General features: G+C 44.2%; 2 protein-coding genes across 9 annotated transcripts in view; one reads left to right on the top strand and one right to left on the bottom strand.

The window, feature by feature from the left end:
• TRAK1 (trafficking kinesin protein 1) overlaps positions 1-5,171 on the top strand; it is a 115,616-nt gene extending 110,445 nt beyond the window's left edge. For all 8 annotated transcript variants that reach the window (XM_085569634.1, XM_085569608.1, XM_085569632.1 and 5 more), the window contains one exon: positions 2,194-5,171. In XM_085569634.1, the coding sequence (XP_085425760.1) occupies positions 2,194-2,992 (799 nt within the window). In that variant the 3' untranslated portion in view covers positions 2,993-5,171. The remainder of the gene's footprint in view (positions 1-2,193) is intronic.
• A 4,557-nt stretch (positions 5,172-9,728) lies between these two features.
• On the bottom strand, positions 9,729-16,534 carry CCK (cholecystokinin). Its single transcript, XM_077786747.2, has 3 exons — positions 16,367-16,534; positions 14,579-14,836; positions 9,729-10,524 (listed from the first exon to the last, which is right to left on the bottom strand). The coding sequence occupies exons 2-3, from the start codon at positions 14,832-14,834 to the stop codon at positions 10,388-10,390; spliced, it is 393 nt and encodes a 130-aa protein (XP_077642873.1). The 5' UTR covers positions 14,835-14,836; positions 16,367-16,534; the 3' UTR covers positions 9,729-10,387.
• Between the last annotated feature and the right edge of the window lie 1,517 nt (positions 16,535-18,051).

Here is an 18,051-nt window from a genome sequence, read left to right as displayed (position 1 = left end):
AAAAAAGGCAGTATCTGCAACTGCTTTCTTGCAGGGATGGCTTGTTTTTTTAATTGCACTTTAGTGTATAACTGTGCTGAAAAATTAGTAGAAATACTAATCTACATGTCTGTGCAACTGAAATCTGTATCTGGAAAGACTGAAGCTCTCTAAACTGTTGGAGTCCTATAATTTTTATCTTGTGACTAGGATATCTTGGAAGCCTGGTAATTAATACCATATGTCTGGATTTCTGAAATGTAAATGGTCATACCTTTTAGAAAGTCAGTTCATGCAGTAACTTCTCTTTCTTTTCTGTCCCTCATGCTTTTCAAGACTTCTGTAATCTGTATTTAGCTGTACAGGAGATGCACGACTGGAGTGGTGGTGGATGCACAGTGGGATGTCACTGCTCTTTAGGTCCATTGGAATCAGAACTATAAGGGTCCAGCTTTAATCAGTGCTTAAGAGAAGAATTGTGAACTAATCTCTTTCCACTCAGCCTTGTCTTCAGAGTGTGTGTGCTGCTGCAGTGGGTGTGCATGGCCTCCTTAACTGCGCTGGGAGAGATCCTTCTCCCCTGCTGCTGTGTCAGCCCAGGCAGAAAGGACAGGACATCAGGATGTGCCTTAGCACATCTGCCACTGCACTGACAGCCACGGCACACACGGGGGTGCAAGGAGACTGAGTCCAGAGCCACTTAGCAAGGCTGTGTTTCTAATTACATCTGCCAGTTTTCTCAAATAAGTATTTCACTACAGTACACGAGGAGGAATATATGGGATTCCTCTTGTTGAATTGCCACTGCAATTCAGCTTCCTCAATTTCACGTCCTTATGGTAAAGGCTGGTACAGTTCCAAATCATTGTTAGAGATCATGTTGGTCAGATCCTATTTAGTCTTGGAAAGAAGACATAACTTGAGATTTCATAGCATCAGGCTAATACTTTCTTAATTAAGAGGTACTGTAAAGATATGCTGGTTTTTAGACCACAGGACTAGAGTTTCCAGTGTTGTGTGGATTCACATCACCTGCTCACTGTAAACCATGGATCTAGATGATGTTCTGAGCTCACCAGAAACTGCAGCTCAAAGCATTCCAGGGTGTCCAACTTGATATGCGCAGTATTAGACATCATCTTAGCCCCTTTTGTTCATATGGGAAAAAAGATGTAATTTAGTAATTGGCCAGAGTCTTCTCTTAGAAATCCAACAGATTGTCTCAAAGTGGCTCTTTGAAATGCTTTTCTTGGTGCAGAGAACCCCATTTAAGTTAAAGTCGCATGTTATGGCTGAGCCAATCCAACAGCATGGCTCTGCTGAAAAAGGAAGAGCTCACTCTTTCCGCTGTTCCTTCCCCTCCCAGCTGCTTAGTTTTCCCACTGTCTTGCACTGGCTTTACTTTCTGTCTGACTCTTTGCTGAGTGTCTTCTACTTGCTAACCTGGCAAGGTGAAGGAGTAGATTTCCTTCTTTGAGCAGTGGTGAGCTCATGTCAGTGAATCCTTTGTTAGCATCAAATGTTGCATTGCTCAAGACCCTTTAAATGTCATTAGCGGGGATCAACCTATTCTTTTGAGACATTACTGTTGGATTTTTTTTTTTTTTAAATTTATGTGTGTACTTGTGGAAAAAACCATAATTTGTGCATGGTTAGAAAAAGCTGGTTTTGTTTTTTCTTGAAGGTGCATGGAGCTATTGGGATTCTCTCAAACAGGCGTGAATTTGGAGTGTCATAGATATCCCACATGCCTTGTTTCTGGAATAACCATGCCTTAGTGAATGAGTGTTCAGTTCTGTGTGCTCAGAAGTGACACTAGAAAGTACATGTCTTGCTTGTACCATTGGTCCAGTCTCCCGCATTTCCTTGTCTCTTAGAAGTAATTGGGAGTTGTGACAGCCAGTAGATCAAGAAGAAAAAGTGAAGGTGTTGATCACAAACCTGTAAATAGTTTATCAGGAGAGATGTGGTGCTGGGTGTTCGCAGCGGCATTAATCCTGTGAGACTGGGGCTCTGAAGTGTGCAAAATGAAGATGTGTTTTGTGAGAGCTGATGGTTTTGCACTTTTAATCACATCTGTGGGGACTGGGAACTGCCAGTGTCCTGTGCACTCTCCAAATGGATAAAAGGCCCTGCTCAGGGTTAAAAATTTTGCCTGTAGTAAATTTTAATTTTCTAGTGGAGAGAATAATTTGAATGCTCCTTTGCTTTCAGCCTTAACGCAGCACCTACTCCAGCTTGTGGCAGCATTAGCAATTTGAAAGGCACCCCGGTGGCTACTCCCTGCACTCCTCGGCGTCTGAGTTTGGCTGAATCCTTCACCAACCTCCGGGAATCCACGACAACGATGAGCACGTCCCTGGGGCTGGTGTGGCTGCTGAAGGAAAGGGGCATCTCGGCAGCAGTGTACAATCCACAGAGCTGGGACAGAGCCAGCAGGAGCACCCTGCTGAATACATACTCCCCAAAAATGGCAATCATTCCTTCCACTCCACCAAACTCACCCATGCAGACACCTTCTTCTTCCCCTCCATCTTTTGAGTTCAAGTGCACCAGCCCACCTTATGACAACTTCTTGGCTTCGAAGCCGGCTAGCTCAATCTTGAAGGAGGTGAGGAATAAAAAGAACATCAGGAACAGTGAGAGCCAAACTGACGTGTCTGTTTCCAACCTTAATCTCGTGGACAAAGTCAGGAGGTTTGGTATTGCCAAAGTTGTGAGTTCAGGGCAAACCTCAGCTGCTCCTTTAACTGATGACCAGGGACCTCTTCTCTGTGGGGCACAGGGACCAGTGAGGGCCCTTGTTCCTGCAGGCTTGGCACCTGATGGTCTCCCCTTGGGCTGCCCTGCCGTGACCAGTGCCATCGGGGGCATCCAGCTGAGCACTGGCATCCGACGGAATCGGAGCTTCCCCACCATGGTGGGCTCCAGCATGCAGATGAAAGGCCCAACGTCCCTTACTTCAGGGATCCTCATGGGAACCAAGCTCCCGAAGCAAACTAGCTTACGATGAAGGACTTTATTTTTACAGCTAGTCTTTTTAAATGAAAATACTCAGATTCTTTCTCCAATCTCCTTTTCCTTTCCCTGGCACCCCTTCATTGCCTCTTGAGTTTGACAAATCAACTTTGTGCCTAATGGGAGAAATGTGTAAACTTTGTATAAAATATGTAAATATGTACCAGATCTATTGTAACTAATTGGATTATTTTACTGTTCAATCGAGTGCAAAAGGCTCTATGTTATGATTGCTGTATTAAGGATAACTTGCTGACCTTTTGAAAAGGTTTTTTTAAGATGCACTGAAAAAAGATGAAAGAGCAAAACCAACAAAAAATAACTTGACTAGAAAAACGTGAATTCTGTAGCTAGCCTAACTTGGGTCAAAGGTGCATGGGAAGCTATTGAATGTGTTGTGTGAGACCTCTCATTACATCACTTGAAGCATGGGAGCATTTGTGCTTCATTAAATACTGAAAAAACCACTCAGTTGAACATATGGTAGTTTTAATTTTGCCTCTGTAGATAAGTTGAGCTGAGTTATTGGAGTGCCTGGCTATTATGCCTGAATGGATGAAACCTTTTTCTTTTTTTCCCTGTTCTATATTTGCCTCTTGCCCAGGAATTATAAACTTGAACTAATACTGTGTTGAGGTCAGCAGGCCTACTGCATACCTGGGATATTGACATATTCCTACCACAGCTGTTTCCTTTGGCACACTTACACTTTGTGCAACTTCTTTGCTGTTCTTTTGTTCTGTTTTGTTTTGTTCTTCAATGCTGCACTGGATTGTGGAAGGGAAAATGCTTTACTATGTGTTGCTGCCACTGAAATCTGTTTTGTCAGTGCACCCAAAGAAAACAGTTTTCACAACTCGTGAGGTAAACATGGCAGTGACTTCCTAGAAGTCCCAGTTGCAGAACAGATTGACAGATAAGAATGTTATAAAAGAACATGTAGCAAAACCAGTATTAGGAAAAGGTGAGTCCTTGAAACCTCAGCAGAGAACCACAGAAAAAATTTAGTAACGGAATGGTACAGGTGGAAAGAGCAGCTTGCAGCCCTCATGCTGATCTTTGTGTTTCATGCATGTCAGAGGCTGTGGCCTTGTAAGCAGGGTGAAAATATTCTCCACCCATTTTCTGTTTTATTTTTTTCAGAGAAACCTTCTTCATCCAAAGTTGGACCCTAGCATAGGTAAAAGTAGGGGAAATGCTTTATTTTCACAGTGGTTTTAAAATTAAGAAAATTCCTGCCATACAAACATACAACTCCCTACTTTTTCAGAAAGGAAACATAAGACCTCACGCAACCTTTAGTTGCCAGGCAGTCCTAATTATATCACAATTTTTTTCTCTGTTTCTCCCAACCTTCTGCTGGGTGCTTGTAGAAAGATTTGAAATACCTTGGAACTGGAACAGACTGGAGGGAACTTGTTTCTAGAGCGGAGCTGAGACATAGATATTTTTTGGAAGAGGGGATGGAGAGGAGCAAAAAAGGAAGGGTTCAGCATCCACTTTCTTTTCCTTGCACTTCTTGTGGTATCTAAAATCAAGCTCCCCATTTGTTACTATTGTCACACTACATGTAATTGCCATGAATTGCCATTTGTACCAGACTGTTACTAAATTATTAGCACTGATAATTTCTTGTATAAATTAAACTGTCTTCTAGTCTTTGTGACGAGAGATAGGTGGGTGGTTTGTTTTTTTCTGAATGAAGTAGTTATTGCAGTAGTGCTATGGACACTAAGGATATTTTTTGAGAAAGAAAACAAAAAACACATTGGTCAGTTACAGCATGTGTTTGAAGACTTCTATTTATTCTATGAACTTACAATGTTTTAGTAAAATGGCATCAGCTCTGTTTGCTGTTGTATGTGTGCACTTATTGCAAGTAAATTTAAGTATCTTTTTATTTGAATGTATCTTCAACCAGTAGATAGAATAACAGTTGATTCTGAAAAACAGTCATGGACTTAATGGACCATTTTATATACCCAGAGGAAGAAAGCAATACCATAAGAGAACTTAAAGTGTAGAAGGTAATCATGCAATCGGGAAGTATTATTTAGCCTTTAAATAAACTGTAGGAGCTGTCCACCCACCAGAGAAAGCAATTGTAACACATCAGAATGATGAAATTTAATTTTTTTCTTCACTAATATCAATAAAACAACAGAAAAGTTGCACCGTTGTGTGTTACTCAACTTTTTTCCTGTTCTTTTAAGGTGATAAATCTTCCATCTTTATCTCTTGCTCTTATCTCTTAGTTAAAGCAAAGTAAGAAGCCATATTTTTTTAAATTATTAGACACAGAACTGGTTGGAAAGTTTTCAGATTTTAAGTTTGCTGAAATCAGTGAAACTTGAGTCAAAAGAAAAAAAAGAGAAACAAATGTACCTTTTGCTTTTTTAATTTGGATTTTCAGAATGCAGAATTGGATGTATGGTTTCTGTATTTTGAGGAGGAGTTTGCACTCTCCTGCTTAATACAGTACAAAACCTGTAGTAACAAAATGTGAAAGTACAGAATAAGGAGGAAACAACCTGTGTTTTTCAACGGGACTGAGGTCTGGTGTTAGCCAATATCTTTGTTACTGAGGGAGGGAACATTACAGTGATGAAACATCAGATAGTGAGGAACTCAAAAAGCCTGCACACGTGGTGAAAGCTAAGTAATGGAAGAAGCTCCCTGGAGGAGGGAATAATCAAGCAGTATCTCAAAAAGATTAGACAGCCTCATTGAGGAGAAGGATGTATGTGTGTGTGTGTATGAGGTGGAGAGGGAAATAATAGCATTTATATCACATTCTTGCTACAGAGAGAAAATGGGACAGCAGTAATGCCAAAATAAACTTGTGGAGGGCTTGCAGTGTGACGCAGTGCCCTACGCCAGCTGCTAGAGAGGCTGATGCCAGGGGCACAGCCAGGGACTGCCAGTGAGTACAGACACTCATCCTTCCTCTCTGCACAGCCCTGAGCCTGACAGAAGCTCATGTTGGAAAGTTAATGGTTAACAGGAGGGATCCAGGGAGGAGAAGCAAGTGCCAGACTGGGGAAGGCGAGAGCTGATTCTGAGATGCGCAGAAGAGAGAGTGCTGAAACTGTTCTCCACCCTTGCAATATTCAAGTATCTCAGGAACTTTTCTGGATGCATCATCGCTTCTGGTAATCCTCCTCTGAAAGCTGGGTTGTAGGGGAGAGGAAGATGAGGTGCTAAGGATTATTATTATTAAGACTGGGCTGTAGATGGATCCTAGAATACAGGAGAGCCAAGACTGGCTAAAACCAGCTTTTGAGATTCTTCCCCGCTTCCTTTTACATATATCCTAAGTACTGGATGGCCCCACAACATACTGCTGTTGTGCACAGTGGTTTAAGATCTCCTCCCAGCCCCCTGAACACATTTACTGGCAGCTCTCTGCATTGAATTGAGCAGTGCAGCCATGCCGGTGAGATGTGTCCTGCCTTCCTTTGGTGCAGACAGCACCTTCTGCCTGTGGCTTGTATTCACAGTGAAGAATTAGCCTCGTTCAGCTGTTCTACCACATCTCACTGGGTGCTGCTCAGACCTGCTTTAATTCACTTAACAAGCCAATTGAAGCACAGAATGCTGAGGAAAAGAAAAGGCCTGAAAGTTACTGGTGCTAAGCAATGTCCTTGGCTATAATGTAAGCAGTGGGCTTTCATGTGAGAACTGCATACGCTTGAGGAGCCAGTAATACTTGTGTTTAAAAGATGACAGAGATCTTTGCCCTGCTGAAATAGGTTTCAAGCTGTGCTGAATCCAATTGCTGTTCCATTGACACAGGTACTTAGAAACTATTAAAGCTTTAACAAGCACACAGCACACAATTTTTTTCTTTCTTTAAGGGAATTTTAATGAACTTAGGGGATACAAAAATTGAACACGTTTAGAAGACTTTCACTGTTCTGCTGAGACACTGAAACGTTCATCTTGTTTGACTTGCAAATTCCTCTGTGCAGGCCTTGGAGAGGGGAGTGCCTGGTCTGCTGTCAGGCTTGCTGAAATGTGCACAGCTGGGCTGCAGCTGCAAACATCTATCTGGGGCATGTTGCCAACCCACATGCAGCAAGGATGGAGCAGCTGGGGATGCATCAAAGCCAGGGAAAGTAGAGCAGGATCCACACATGTTCCTGTATTAAATACCAGGGGAGATGGGACTGCTCAGGGTCAGGTGCACTGGTGCAGGTGAGGTTTCTCTCACATGCTGCCCCAGCTCCCAGGGAGAGCTGTCCCCTCCTCAGGCATGAGTGCTCCCTCTCTCTTGCCTGGGTTTCCCTTCATTCCTACAAGGAGCACTTGCTGTTTGCACCCTTTTCACAGCTGTTGTATGCACAACTCTGCAAAAGCAGAACCACAAGCTTTTCCCAAATAATATATGTGGACTTTGCAGCAAGCTACTCCATTCATGAAGATTTGCCCAGCACCTGTTTTGAAATAAAATTAATAAAGCTGGAACAGAACTAATTGAATCAAGCTCATGAAGGAAATAAACTGCAATTAAACACAAAAAGGTATTGATTTTCTATTTTGCCAGTTTAAATTTAGCACCTATGCGCATGCTTTCATAAAAATAAATTTAGATAAAGCTAGATTAAATGTCAAGAGAGTTGGCAGTGCCAGAAATCTGACATCCCAGAAAGCAACAGGAGGTTGTGTCAATGCATTGCTGTGTGTGCTGGAATCTGTGGAGCACTTCTTGGCCCAAGGCCTTTGCTGGATGCAAGGGGCTCCTACCCAGCTGCAGAGCCTCCATTCCTAAGGCTGCTGTTTCTCTTGGATTAAAACAGGGCAGCCTGGAGAGTGGCTTCACTAGGTAGGGTTGCAGCTACCAGTGCTGCATGACTTTCCCAGGTTTGCTGGCTCCCCTGTTTAGCTCAAATTAGCACCTCCAGGTCACCTGGTAGCTGAGTGGTGTCTCAGCAGCCTTTACAGGCCTCTCCCATCTCGGGAATTTCTTCTGTCTCCAGAGGAGCAGGTGATGGATATTTTTATGATAATGAGAATTATGTTGCCGAGCTGCCAATAGCCAGCTGCTAACAGCCGGCTCCCCCTTGCCTCGAGGAACAGCACTGTGTCCCAGAGTCACAGTCCCTCTTCATAAATACTGCAATTGCCTCTGTAATTAGTTCTTTATTCTTTACCCTCACTTGTGTCAGTCAGGTTCTGAAACCATTTTTGTGTGTCAGGAAAAGACACCCCTGTTCCTAGGGGAGCGACATGTAAAAGCTGCCAAATCCATCACCTGACTGCACTGAGGGCTGTGCACTTTCATAGACATCTTCAGAGACCTTCAGAATAGAAGAATGGGAAAGAACATCTTTGTCTCTCCATCATCTGCCTGTAGGAAATGAAACAAATGAGAAAAAGAAAAGGTTTGTTTTTTTCCTGGTGATAATATTCCACAGTAGCAAGGCTTGATTTGTAACATCACCCACTCCCAGAGCCCTGCAATATATCACAATTTTACATCTTTCATAAATTTAAGCCAGGAATGGAAACATTTAAAAATACTGCTTGAATGTTCCTGACATTGATTTAAAAGACAGCAAAACAGATACTGAGTTTTCTCTCAAGTTACTTTTAACGAAATATCTCTTTCGTGGTAAATGTATAAATAAATGCGTTTTTAGATTTATTTGTATTTTCCTGAGGTTAAAAAAAAAACAAAATGAGTGGTTTTAATTTCTTGTTTGAAAGTTTTGGAAAAAATGGGCACCTTGCACTATTTTGCTGTGAGCAATAACCAAAACCAATGAGAGAATTCAGGTGATTTAGGACTCTATTCCTGGAAAGGAACCTAAAAAAGCTAGGCTAGGTGGCTTGAAAACTGGTTGACTGGGAGGAGCTTGAGAGGAAGAAACACAGAAAAGCATTTCCATGTTTTCTGTATGAGATGCACAAAAAAAAAAAAAAAGGTGTTACTAGAGAAAAAGACTCCTGTTATTTTGCTGAATTCTTCCTTTCACTGCAGATTCTGCAGGTGCTGTTTGCTCTCCCAGCTGCTGCTGGGAGCAGCTCCTCAAAGTGTTTTTGTGCTCAGCCCTTGGCACAACCATTTTGGTTCGTTTCCCAATATTGATTTTAGAAGAATTTTGGTTTATTCCAAATATTTTCTACGTATTGTTCTCTACACTTTGTGTTTGCCTATCAGGTGCTGTAGAAATTCTGTTGCTTTCCTTTGGCAAGCACCTGCTTTCCCACATGTGACAAATATATTCCTTTTTGTATGAGTGTATACCATACATTCAGGAGAAACTCTGTAAATTATGCAATGTGAAAATCACCTCCTTTACAATCTAGAGCATTCCTCACCTGTGAGATCCAGCTGCTGAAGGAGATTCAGGATCTGCAGGGAGGTTGGTTACCTGTGGTGGAGAAGGAGTGTGCAGGTAAAACACATTTTTTGCAGCCTTCCCATGGGCAGATGGGAATGACTGCAGCAACTGCAGGGTGCTGGCTTTACACAAGCTGGGATCACTGCCCAGCTCTGAACCTGGGGCCCTCTGCCCTGCTCTGAGCCGGGTAAGAGCTGGGCAGAACCTCCCTCCTCTCCACTGGGCAATGGCCAGCTCAGCCTCTGTGACACTTGGGATACCTCTTTCCTGGAAGGACACTGTAACTAGACTGCTCCAACACCTCTCCCTCTCAGGATCACCTTCTGCTCTGTTCAGGAAGCTGTCTTCACCCCTCCCAAATGAATGTTTAGCTCACCATGCAGCTGGGAATGCTCTGTTTATTCTGTGATTTGCAGCAGAACTTTCACACAGAATTCACAACATAAAACAAATAAGCCAGGACGATGAAACATGTTGGTGTCATCCCTCTTTTTCACTGTTTTAGCACTGTTGGCTGTTCACTGCAAAGATGTGAGCTCAGTGTATAACTCAGTCCTTTGCAAACAGGGTCACCATGAAAATAGCTGGTCTTTTCTGGCAGTATTGTGCTGCTGTGTTTATATTTTTACAAGTTCCCTAGAGTTCAAAGCTATTGGGACAGACACAAGATTTATCTGAAAAATAGATAATCTGACAGTTCAACCCGTGGAATATATTTACAGTGCCAAATAAAGGCATTACGATATCTTTCTTTTATAGTAAGACACCCAGAAACATGCAGTGGCAGGACAAGAAGAGATAAGTGAAATCATTTTAATATAGTATCAATGTATGAGAAAACACAAAAGAAAGAAAATGTTTCTGGAAAATTCTGCATATATATGTATTGCATTGTATAGTCTTACAGACAAACTTATGTCAAATACATGATTTTAAATACTTTAAAACACTGATTTGAAGAGGACAACAAATTGATTTATTTTTTTTTGTACAGACATGGGAGTGTGATTTTTTTTTCCTCATTGCTATTAGTTTGGTGTTCTTCAGGAAGAATACTCATATTCTTCAGCACTGCGGCGTCCAAAATCCATCCAGCCCATGTAGTCTCTGTCATTTATCCTGTGAGTAGGATCAATGCTCTGTACCCTGTTTCCCATAACTGAGAATCTTCCAGTGGAACCTAAGGAAAAAAGCATTTGGGAGAGCAGAGAGTTAAGAGGACACATTTTCCAGGTTCACTCATGTTCTGATCTGGCTTCTGCTCATTAGCAGATGTCTGCAATAGTTGAAATGGACCTAATACAATTAATGTGACACCACTGTCATGTCATTGGGGAAAACACCAATAGAACCTTATAGGTAACACCCTGGAAGTGGCTTGGATTTTTTCAGTGCAAAATAAACAGATCATTTTCTACCTCCTGCTGCAGGAGCATTCTGTTCCTGCCTGACAAAAAGGAATATAGATAGATTTTTCCTTTTTTCTTCCTATTTTACTACAGAGAGAGACTCTAAACTATTTCTAACTATTCCTATAAAGCTCCATGTTTGCTGTCTCATTCTGGGAGAGCTGCTCTACATGTAAAACAAGTCTTCTTGAGAGCAGACTCAGCCTGAGACACCACAGCCCTGTGTTGCTTAAAAAGACCTAAACGTAAGTACAGGAGATCTTACAGTACAAATTTGGCAACAAGCAGGGTAGAGTTATGAATCCGAGATTTTGTGGACAAGTGGGAATAGTCCTGAAGGGAAGAAAGTTGTGTCTGGAATCCACAGTTATTATGTGGAATTATGCAGGCCTTTTTACTACATCAGGGATTTTTTCATTGCTTATCCAAAGCCTTCATAATTCTTTTCACAGCAGAGTCGGATGCTGAGTTCTGATCTTGCCTCATCCTTTCTGCATGCCTTGCTTAAGGCATCCAAGAGACACAAACTATTTGCACGGAGAATTTATGCTTTAAAAAAATGGGCTGCAATCCTGTTTTCACAGCATCACATGATGTAACTAAAAAATACAGGGACAGGTAAATTGCTTCTCTCTGTACTCCCTGAAAACAGACAAAATTGATATATAACAATAATTAGATGGAGGTAAGCTTTGAGTGAGGAAGGGACAGATTTAATATGTTAGTATTCAATGCAGACTGAGGCTTGAGGAATACTTGAATTGATCAAAAAGGAAAAGGAGCCCAAATTAAATCGCATAGATCTAAATCTACACAATTGCTTTGCTTTCAGTTTCTTGTGTTTTGAACAAATCTCTATTGACTCTGAACTTTTATATTTTAAGGTCTTCCTCATGTAGTTCTTTATAATGAACATGACTCAGTGAAACAAAAAGCAGCTGCATTGCTTTGTTAGTGGTTGCAGGGAGTTGAAGGTACACATACAAAAAAGCCATTAAGACATTTACCTACAACAAAATGACAAAAAAAATTAATTTTCCCTAGAATAGAATGTCTATCATTAAATGCTCATGAAGCTCATGCCATTAAATGCCATGAAGTTCACATTCATAATTCAAGAAGTGTAATTAAGGCAATGACAATGCCTCCTTAGCACAATAACCAGGCAGGACTCAGGCAGTGCAGAACCATCACTCAGATGTCGATGCTTAAGAGACTTCTGAGCCTGCCATGACCTGAGGGCCATAAAGGCTCCCCTGGTGCCACTACTGTCTGGCCAGCCAAGGGCTCCTTAGAGGACATTAAATGTGCCTGTCACTGGTTTGAGAGCCACAACATCTCTTCTGCATGGCACCAGATTCAAGCTGAAAGCCTGCAGATGAACATAATTGAAAGCCTGGGTGACAAATTTCCTAACATCACATTAATTACCTCTCCTGAATCCACTAGAGATGTCATGTGGGTATTGCAGGATCAGTGTATGACAAACATACTCAAAGTTGTAGCAGTTCATCTACAGGACTGCCATCAATCCCTAAGCCCTTGAGAGAACTTAGCTCTATCACTGATTTAACTAGAAATACTTTACAAAACCAGCCCTTCATCAGGGCAAATGCTACTACTAGTGACTGCTAACACTAACAAAAGCCCGGGCTCTCTCTGGAATTTTCTAGTGATTATTATGGTTTAGATATTAGGTGACTAATACAGTAGGTGTGAGTGTTCTGCAGAGATTGCTGAAGTACTGTCCAGAGTCTTCACATTAAATGAGAATATAATGTTTTGATGGGAACACTGTATATAGGTTACAATTTAAATAAATACTGGTTTTCCTGTGAATTTTCTCTCCAACAACTACATCTACAAACTAGAGTCTAACTAGTCTAGTCACATCACAAGAATCTCATCATCTGCTTCCAGACTATTTTTAGAATTAATTATATATGTCAATAATACATATGCAGGAAAATGTCCCTCATATTAATATTTACAAAAAAAAAATTAAATCCAAAGGGTGTTTTTTTTTTTTTTGTTTTTTTTTGTTTTTTTTTTTTTTGCTTTATCTGGTTAATCTATTTGGAAATGTCAACCACATATTTAAGAGAATATAATGGCTATATAAACTAGAATGAGGACTTCCGTTTCCATGTGGGTGGGCAACAATGACTATGCTGGGGAAAGGTAATGAGAATTCTGCTTTGCAGACTGCTGCAGTAACAGTCTTATTCCATAACAGCCTTAAGTGCAGTGCTGAATTGTGGAATTTCATATCTGAATTATCTCTCCATTTAATTGCATGAACAGCTAAAAGTTGTTTCTTAATGGTTATCATGCAAATCGTTAACATGAAATGAAATCTTTCAGGCACTATTGGAAGTAATTAATTTTTCTGTTGTTTTTAATTTGGCTGTGTTCTGAGTACACAGAGGAGTGTGTATGGCTGCACATGTAATGCACAAAAACCAGATGTGGCATCTCTTAATTGCAGACCACCATCACATATACGCATAGGACTTTGCTGAGCATAGAGATCAGCAGGGAAGCTGTCAAGAGGTGAGGGTTAAATGATCTGCATTATGTGGAGAAAGCTCTTTCTTATATAAAGTGAACTTTATCCTAAGCACAGTCTGGGGCTAGGTGTGAATTAATTTCTCAATGTCTGTTTGTCTAGGTAATCCTAATCCTAATTACTGGCTTCTCTTGAAATCCTCTTTTCTTCTTAGATGTCTTTTCTGTGTAGAACAGGGCAAAGGCTGGAGTGAAGCTTTCATGAGTAAACAAAATTTCTCTAGTGGCTCTCACTGAGGTTGGCAGCCAAAAGGCCACAGCAATTAGGCTGCCCATGGTGTTACTCTATTGAGACACCAAGCAGGACAGAGATGAGACAGCTCAAAAGGAAAAATGTTTTCTTGGGGAAGTTTCAGTGGTCAATGATTTTGGACCATCATTTTTACTGGTAGCACCAATGGCATGCTTTTCTGCCTATATAAGATATATTCTGTAAGGTGTCAACAGGGATAGCTTTACTCTTTCTCTCATGCAATACAATTGTTTCCTCAAGTGGCTAATAAATCTCATTATAAGAATGTCCTGAAATCCCACTGCTCTACTGATTCTTCATGTCCTTGTTACACAGAGACATGGAGGTTTTAGATAACTGCAAGATTGTGTTCCCAGGCTGCCCGAGACCGAAAGCCTACCAGGAATTAATGTGTGTGGAAGCAAATATGTTTTTGCTTATCATTGATTTTAATTATTGCACTAATAAATATAAATTCAGTGTTTTGAAAGCTTTCATGCTATCATCATTTCCTCTGGGAACAAATATATGAAAAATCCAATACTCAGAATATTTCCTTGGAACAGGGATTTCTGACTGAAGTGAGGCTAGCCATTTGATCTGCATTCATCCTCAGAAAAGTCTTCCTGCTCTTCTAACTTTAAAAGAAGGAGGAAGAGAGTATTTTAACTAAATTGAGAGACTTCAAGGAAAACATAATTATTTTATCTGAGATACAACATACTGAAAGGAGCACCAAAACAATAAGGCAATGAAAATAGTTAAAAATAAAAGCTGAACTATAACCTAAAAGGTCAGTGACATTTTCTCCAGTTATCTTTATATGACTCTCAGTCAAATAAACCTTTTTTTTGGCAAGTGTTTGGGAGAGAGCATTTGAAATGCTGCCTACTTCAGGGACAAGCAGGCAAAATGAAAAACCTATCTTCTCTAGGAATACATGTTAAATGATAGAAGGGTTATCTCAACTCCTAGGAACCCCTGCAGGAAATCCCAGCGGCACAGAAGCAGGCTGTAAGCAATACCTTTTCTGGCTTGCTGGAGATACTTGGCCAGCAAGGCGCCGATGTTGGCTCTTTGGTCACTGCTGGCATCCAGCCGCTGCAGGGGTTTCAGGGGCCCGGCAGCCGCCGGGGCGCGGGAGTGCCGCTGATGCTCCGGCAGGCTCTGCTCCAGCTCGGCAGGCAGAGGATGCCCATCGAGCGAGCCCAGAGTTTGCTGTCCGAGGGAGCTCACCGAGAGCACGGCGAGGAACACGCAGATGCATAGCCCGCTGTACATTGCTGGGGAGAAAAGGGACAGGGGGCTGTTACATGATCAGATTGACTACGTTTTGTGCAGCCCCTAACCCCATCTTCCATTGGGGATGGTGGCTTCTGAGCAAACTAGGCTCGTGTTGGGTCTTTTTTAATGTGTGTACCTGCAGGATCTGTCTTAAGTTGGAAAATATACATGTGAATAGCTAAATATCCTTGCTAAAGAGGAAGGTACCAGTAATTAATTTTGTTTCTTCGATCCTAGTATGTGCTGTATCTCCCTGATCTACTCGATTCTTAATTGCTTTTTTTTTTTTTTTTTGAAGATGTATTTCATAAAAACTTAATGGACTCGAATCCATCTCTGTGAAAAAACTCGTGATTCAAATATTTCAGTATTTTGCTATTGCATTAAAACCTTGCTATTATTATAGATACTCAGTTTTGACAAGTTCTATGAAGAGCCTTTATTCTACCAGTCTTCATTGATTTGAACTTTAGTGTTCAAGAGGTTTCATCCTATCATACACAAAAAGAAGAAAACCAAAATCTTGCTGCAGTGAAAGAAAAACCAAAATCGAATACTCTTGCCCCAAAACATTTGGTCTAATAGCTGGAGGGGTAAAAGCTGTATAGTTAAAAGCTGTAAGAAATAAAGTGCAACTTAATAGTCTTCTTCATCTTAAAAAGAGAATTTAGATTTCTACTGCTTTCTTGCTAAGCAGTGTACTAAGCAAAACAATGTTGGTTTTCTAAATAATTTTATCACATAAGCTGAAATGGTATTTTTTTTCCTGGAAACAGTGAAATTGCTCTCAATTCTTAGAAGAAACAAACTACCTAGTACTTCATGCTATGGGGTAATTTTCACTTATAAATACACATGGATTATCTCAGCTGCATGAAATTTTTTTGAACTGCTTCAGTTCTCTAACCGTACACTTAATAAAAGCCTTTAAATTTTAAAAAGGGATAAAATTAAGTTTATTTAGCCAACACATACTCTAGTCAAAATAATTCACGGTATATAAACCACGGGGGGTTTAAAATATTCTCAGGAGATGAGTGAAGAAAGTTGAAATGTCAAAATGTCACTCCAGTGTGGTTATTAGTGATGTACCCGTCTAGGTTTGGGTACTCGGAGACTGATGGTGCATTGCACCTTTCAGCTGTCCCGAGTCCTGTATTTTTTACACACATACATGTATATATCACACACACACACACACACACACACACACACACACACACACATATCTAAGTACTCATGTCTTTGCTGTGGTTTCCAAATCCCACGTCTCACCACAGCTGGCCGGTTCCCCTCCCAGCTGCCCAGCGGTGGGAAGCCCTGCGCGCCGCTCCCCGCACCCCGCGCTGGGGTCCACCCGGCTGCCCGCGCTCGTCGGGAGCGGCCGGAATTCTTCCCCGCCGGGAAGCGTTTCCTCCGGCACAGAGCGGGATGCCCGCCGAGCCGCCGCACAGGTAAGCTCCAGGCACCCCCATTTCCTTTGCCTGCCCGCCCTCAGCAGTGGCGCCGTCAGAAGAGGCGCTCCCTACCTTTCCGCTGCGCTTTTCCAGGGTCCCTCTCGAGTCGGGAGCAGTGAGTCCCGAGTGTGCCCAAGCAGGGAAGTCGGGGGAGACTCAGCCTCGGCCGCTTAAATAGCGGCGGGCACCGAGGCGGTGTTTACACATTTCTGACGCAGCCGGGGCCCCCGCCCGCTTCAGCCCCCCGCTGCCGCCCCTCCCCGCCCCGGGGACCGGCACCGGGGGTGTGTGCGCTCCGCGGGGGGAGCGGGGCTCCTTCCCCGCCGCGGTGCGCGGGGTGCGCAGGAGCGCGGCTCCGCGGGGCTGGCGCTGCCCCGCGGGCCGGCCCCGACGGCCGCTCCCGGCCCTCCCCGAGGGAAGCGCCTTGCTGCCTTACAGCTGGGCAATCAAAATGCTCCTGACCGGGGTATGCCCACACCTCCGTCCCCTGCCGGAGGCTCCAGGTGGGGCTCATGCCCTCAGCACCGGCAGCTCCGGCAGTCGGGAGCCGCCCGGAGGCGGGGGAGGCTCGCCCTGGCCGCGCTTACCGGCGCTGGCAGGTGCGGGGTCTGGGGCATTGGGTTCCATTCTCTGAGGCCTCCGGTGACCTGAGCCCTCGGTGACAAATGCCTCCATCCTCCCCTTCCTCTCCTAAACATCTGCTCGGGAAGACGGGACACTCATTTTATTTAAAAAGCAAAGCATAAAGCCATGGGCGATCCCCGCAAAAGACGTGGATGGAGATGCCTTCGGCGTGGGCTCTCCCTCGCTGACCACAGAACTACCAGAGTCTCCTCCGGCCGCTGCAGGGAACACTGTCCCTTCCCGCGACCTCGGCCGGGCCGGTGCTGCCCCGAGGCGATGCTCGCCAGGTGTGTCCGCAGCAGCCTCGGACACTGTGCCGCCCTCCCGCCTCCTGCTTTTCGGGGATGGAGGAAGCGCCCTCGAGCTCGGGCTGCCCGGGCTGCCACGCCGAGGCCGCAGAGGGACGGGCAGCGCCGGCTGGGGCAGCCGTGCGGTAACCCCGAAACTCTCCGCAGCTCAGCCCCCGGGAGCAGCCGCTCCTCGGAGCCAGCTCTGGGCTCAGGCGTCATTCCGCCGAATCTGTGCCTTAGAGTTTACGGTTTGGAGGCAAGAGTGGGTGGGCTGCTTTTCCCTCTGCAGGAAGGGAGCTGGGCAGCCCCGAGACACCGAGGCTCCCCGGGGAGCCGCCTGTGCTGTGCGGACGGTGCGGGGGTGCGGAGCGCCGGCCGGGCCGTGCCCAAGCGGCGGCTGAGAGGGCTCCAATCCGCCAAGGCAGGGCACGGGGGGCGTGTGTGCTCTTAACCTCTTAACCCAGGGCTCCTGGGGGAAAAGCGCGCTGCTTCCCGTCCTTCCCGCAGCGCCGGTCCCGCCTCACGCCGTCCCGCGCACCCCCCGCGCCCTTCCCGCCGTGGCCCGCAGAGGGCGCCGCGGCCCCGCGCACCCCGGGGAATCCGGCGGCACGAGGGACGGAGATCCAGGGAAAAGTCACGAGATCCCGCGGCAGGGCGGTGCCGTGTGCCGTGCGAGCGGGGAAAAGCCGACCTGCTGCCGCCTCCTCAGCGCGGGGAACCCTGGCTGCCGATGCCCGGCCGCGCCCGAGCTGAGGCGCCGGTGATGATGGAGCGGACGGCTGGGAGAGGGATGCCGCGGCTCCCGTGTCCCGTCACCCTGGCGGTGCGAGGCTGGGAGGTGGC

The sequence above is a fragment of the Lonchura striata genome, chromosome 2, assembly GCF_050655825.1.
Source record: "Lonchura striata isolate lonStrDom1 chromosome 2, ASM5065582v1, whole genome shotgun sequence".
In the NCBI taxonomy this organism is placed as follows: domain Eukaryota; kingdom Metazoa; phylum Chordata; class Aves; order Passeriformes; family Estrildidae; genus Lonchura; species Lonchura striata.
This window is presented reverse-complemented; position numbering and strand designations above follow the sequence as displayed.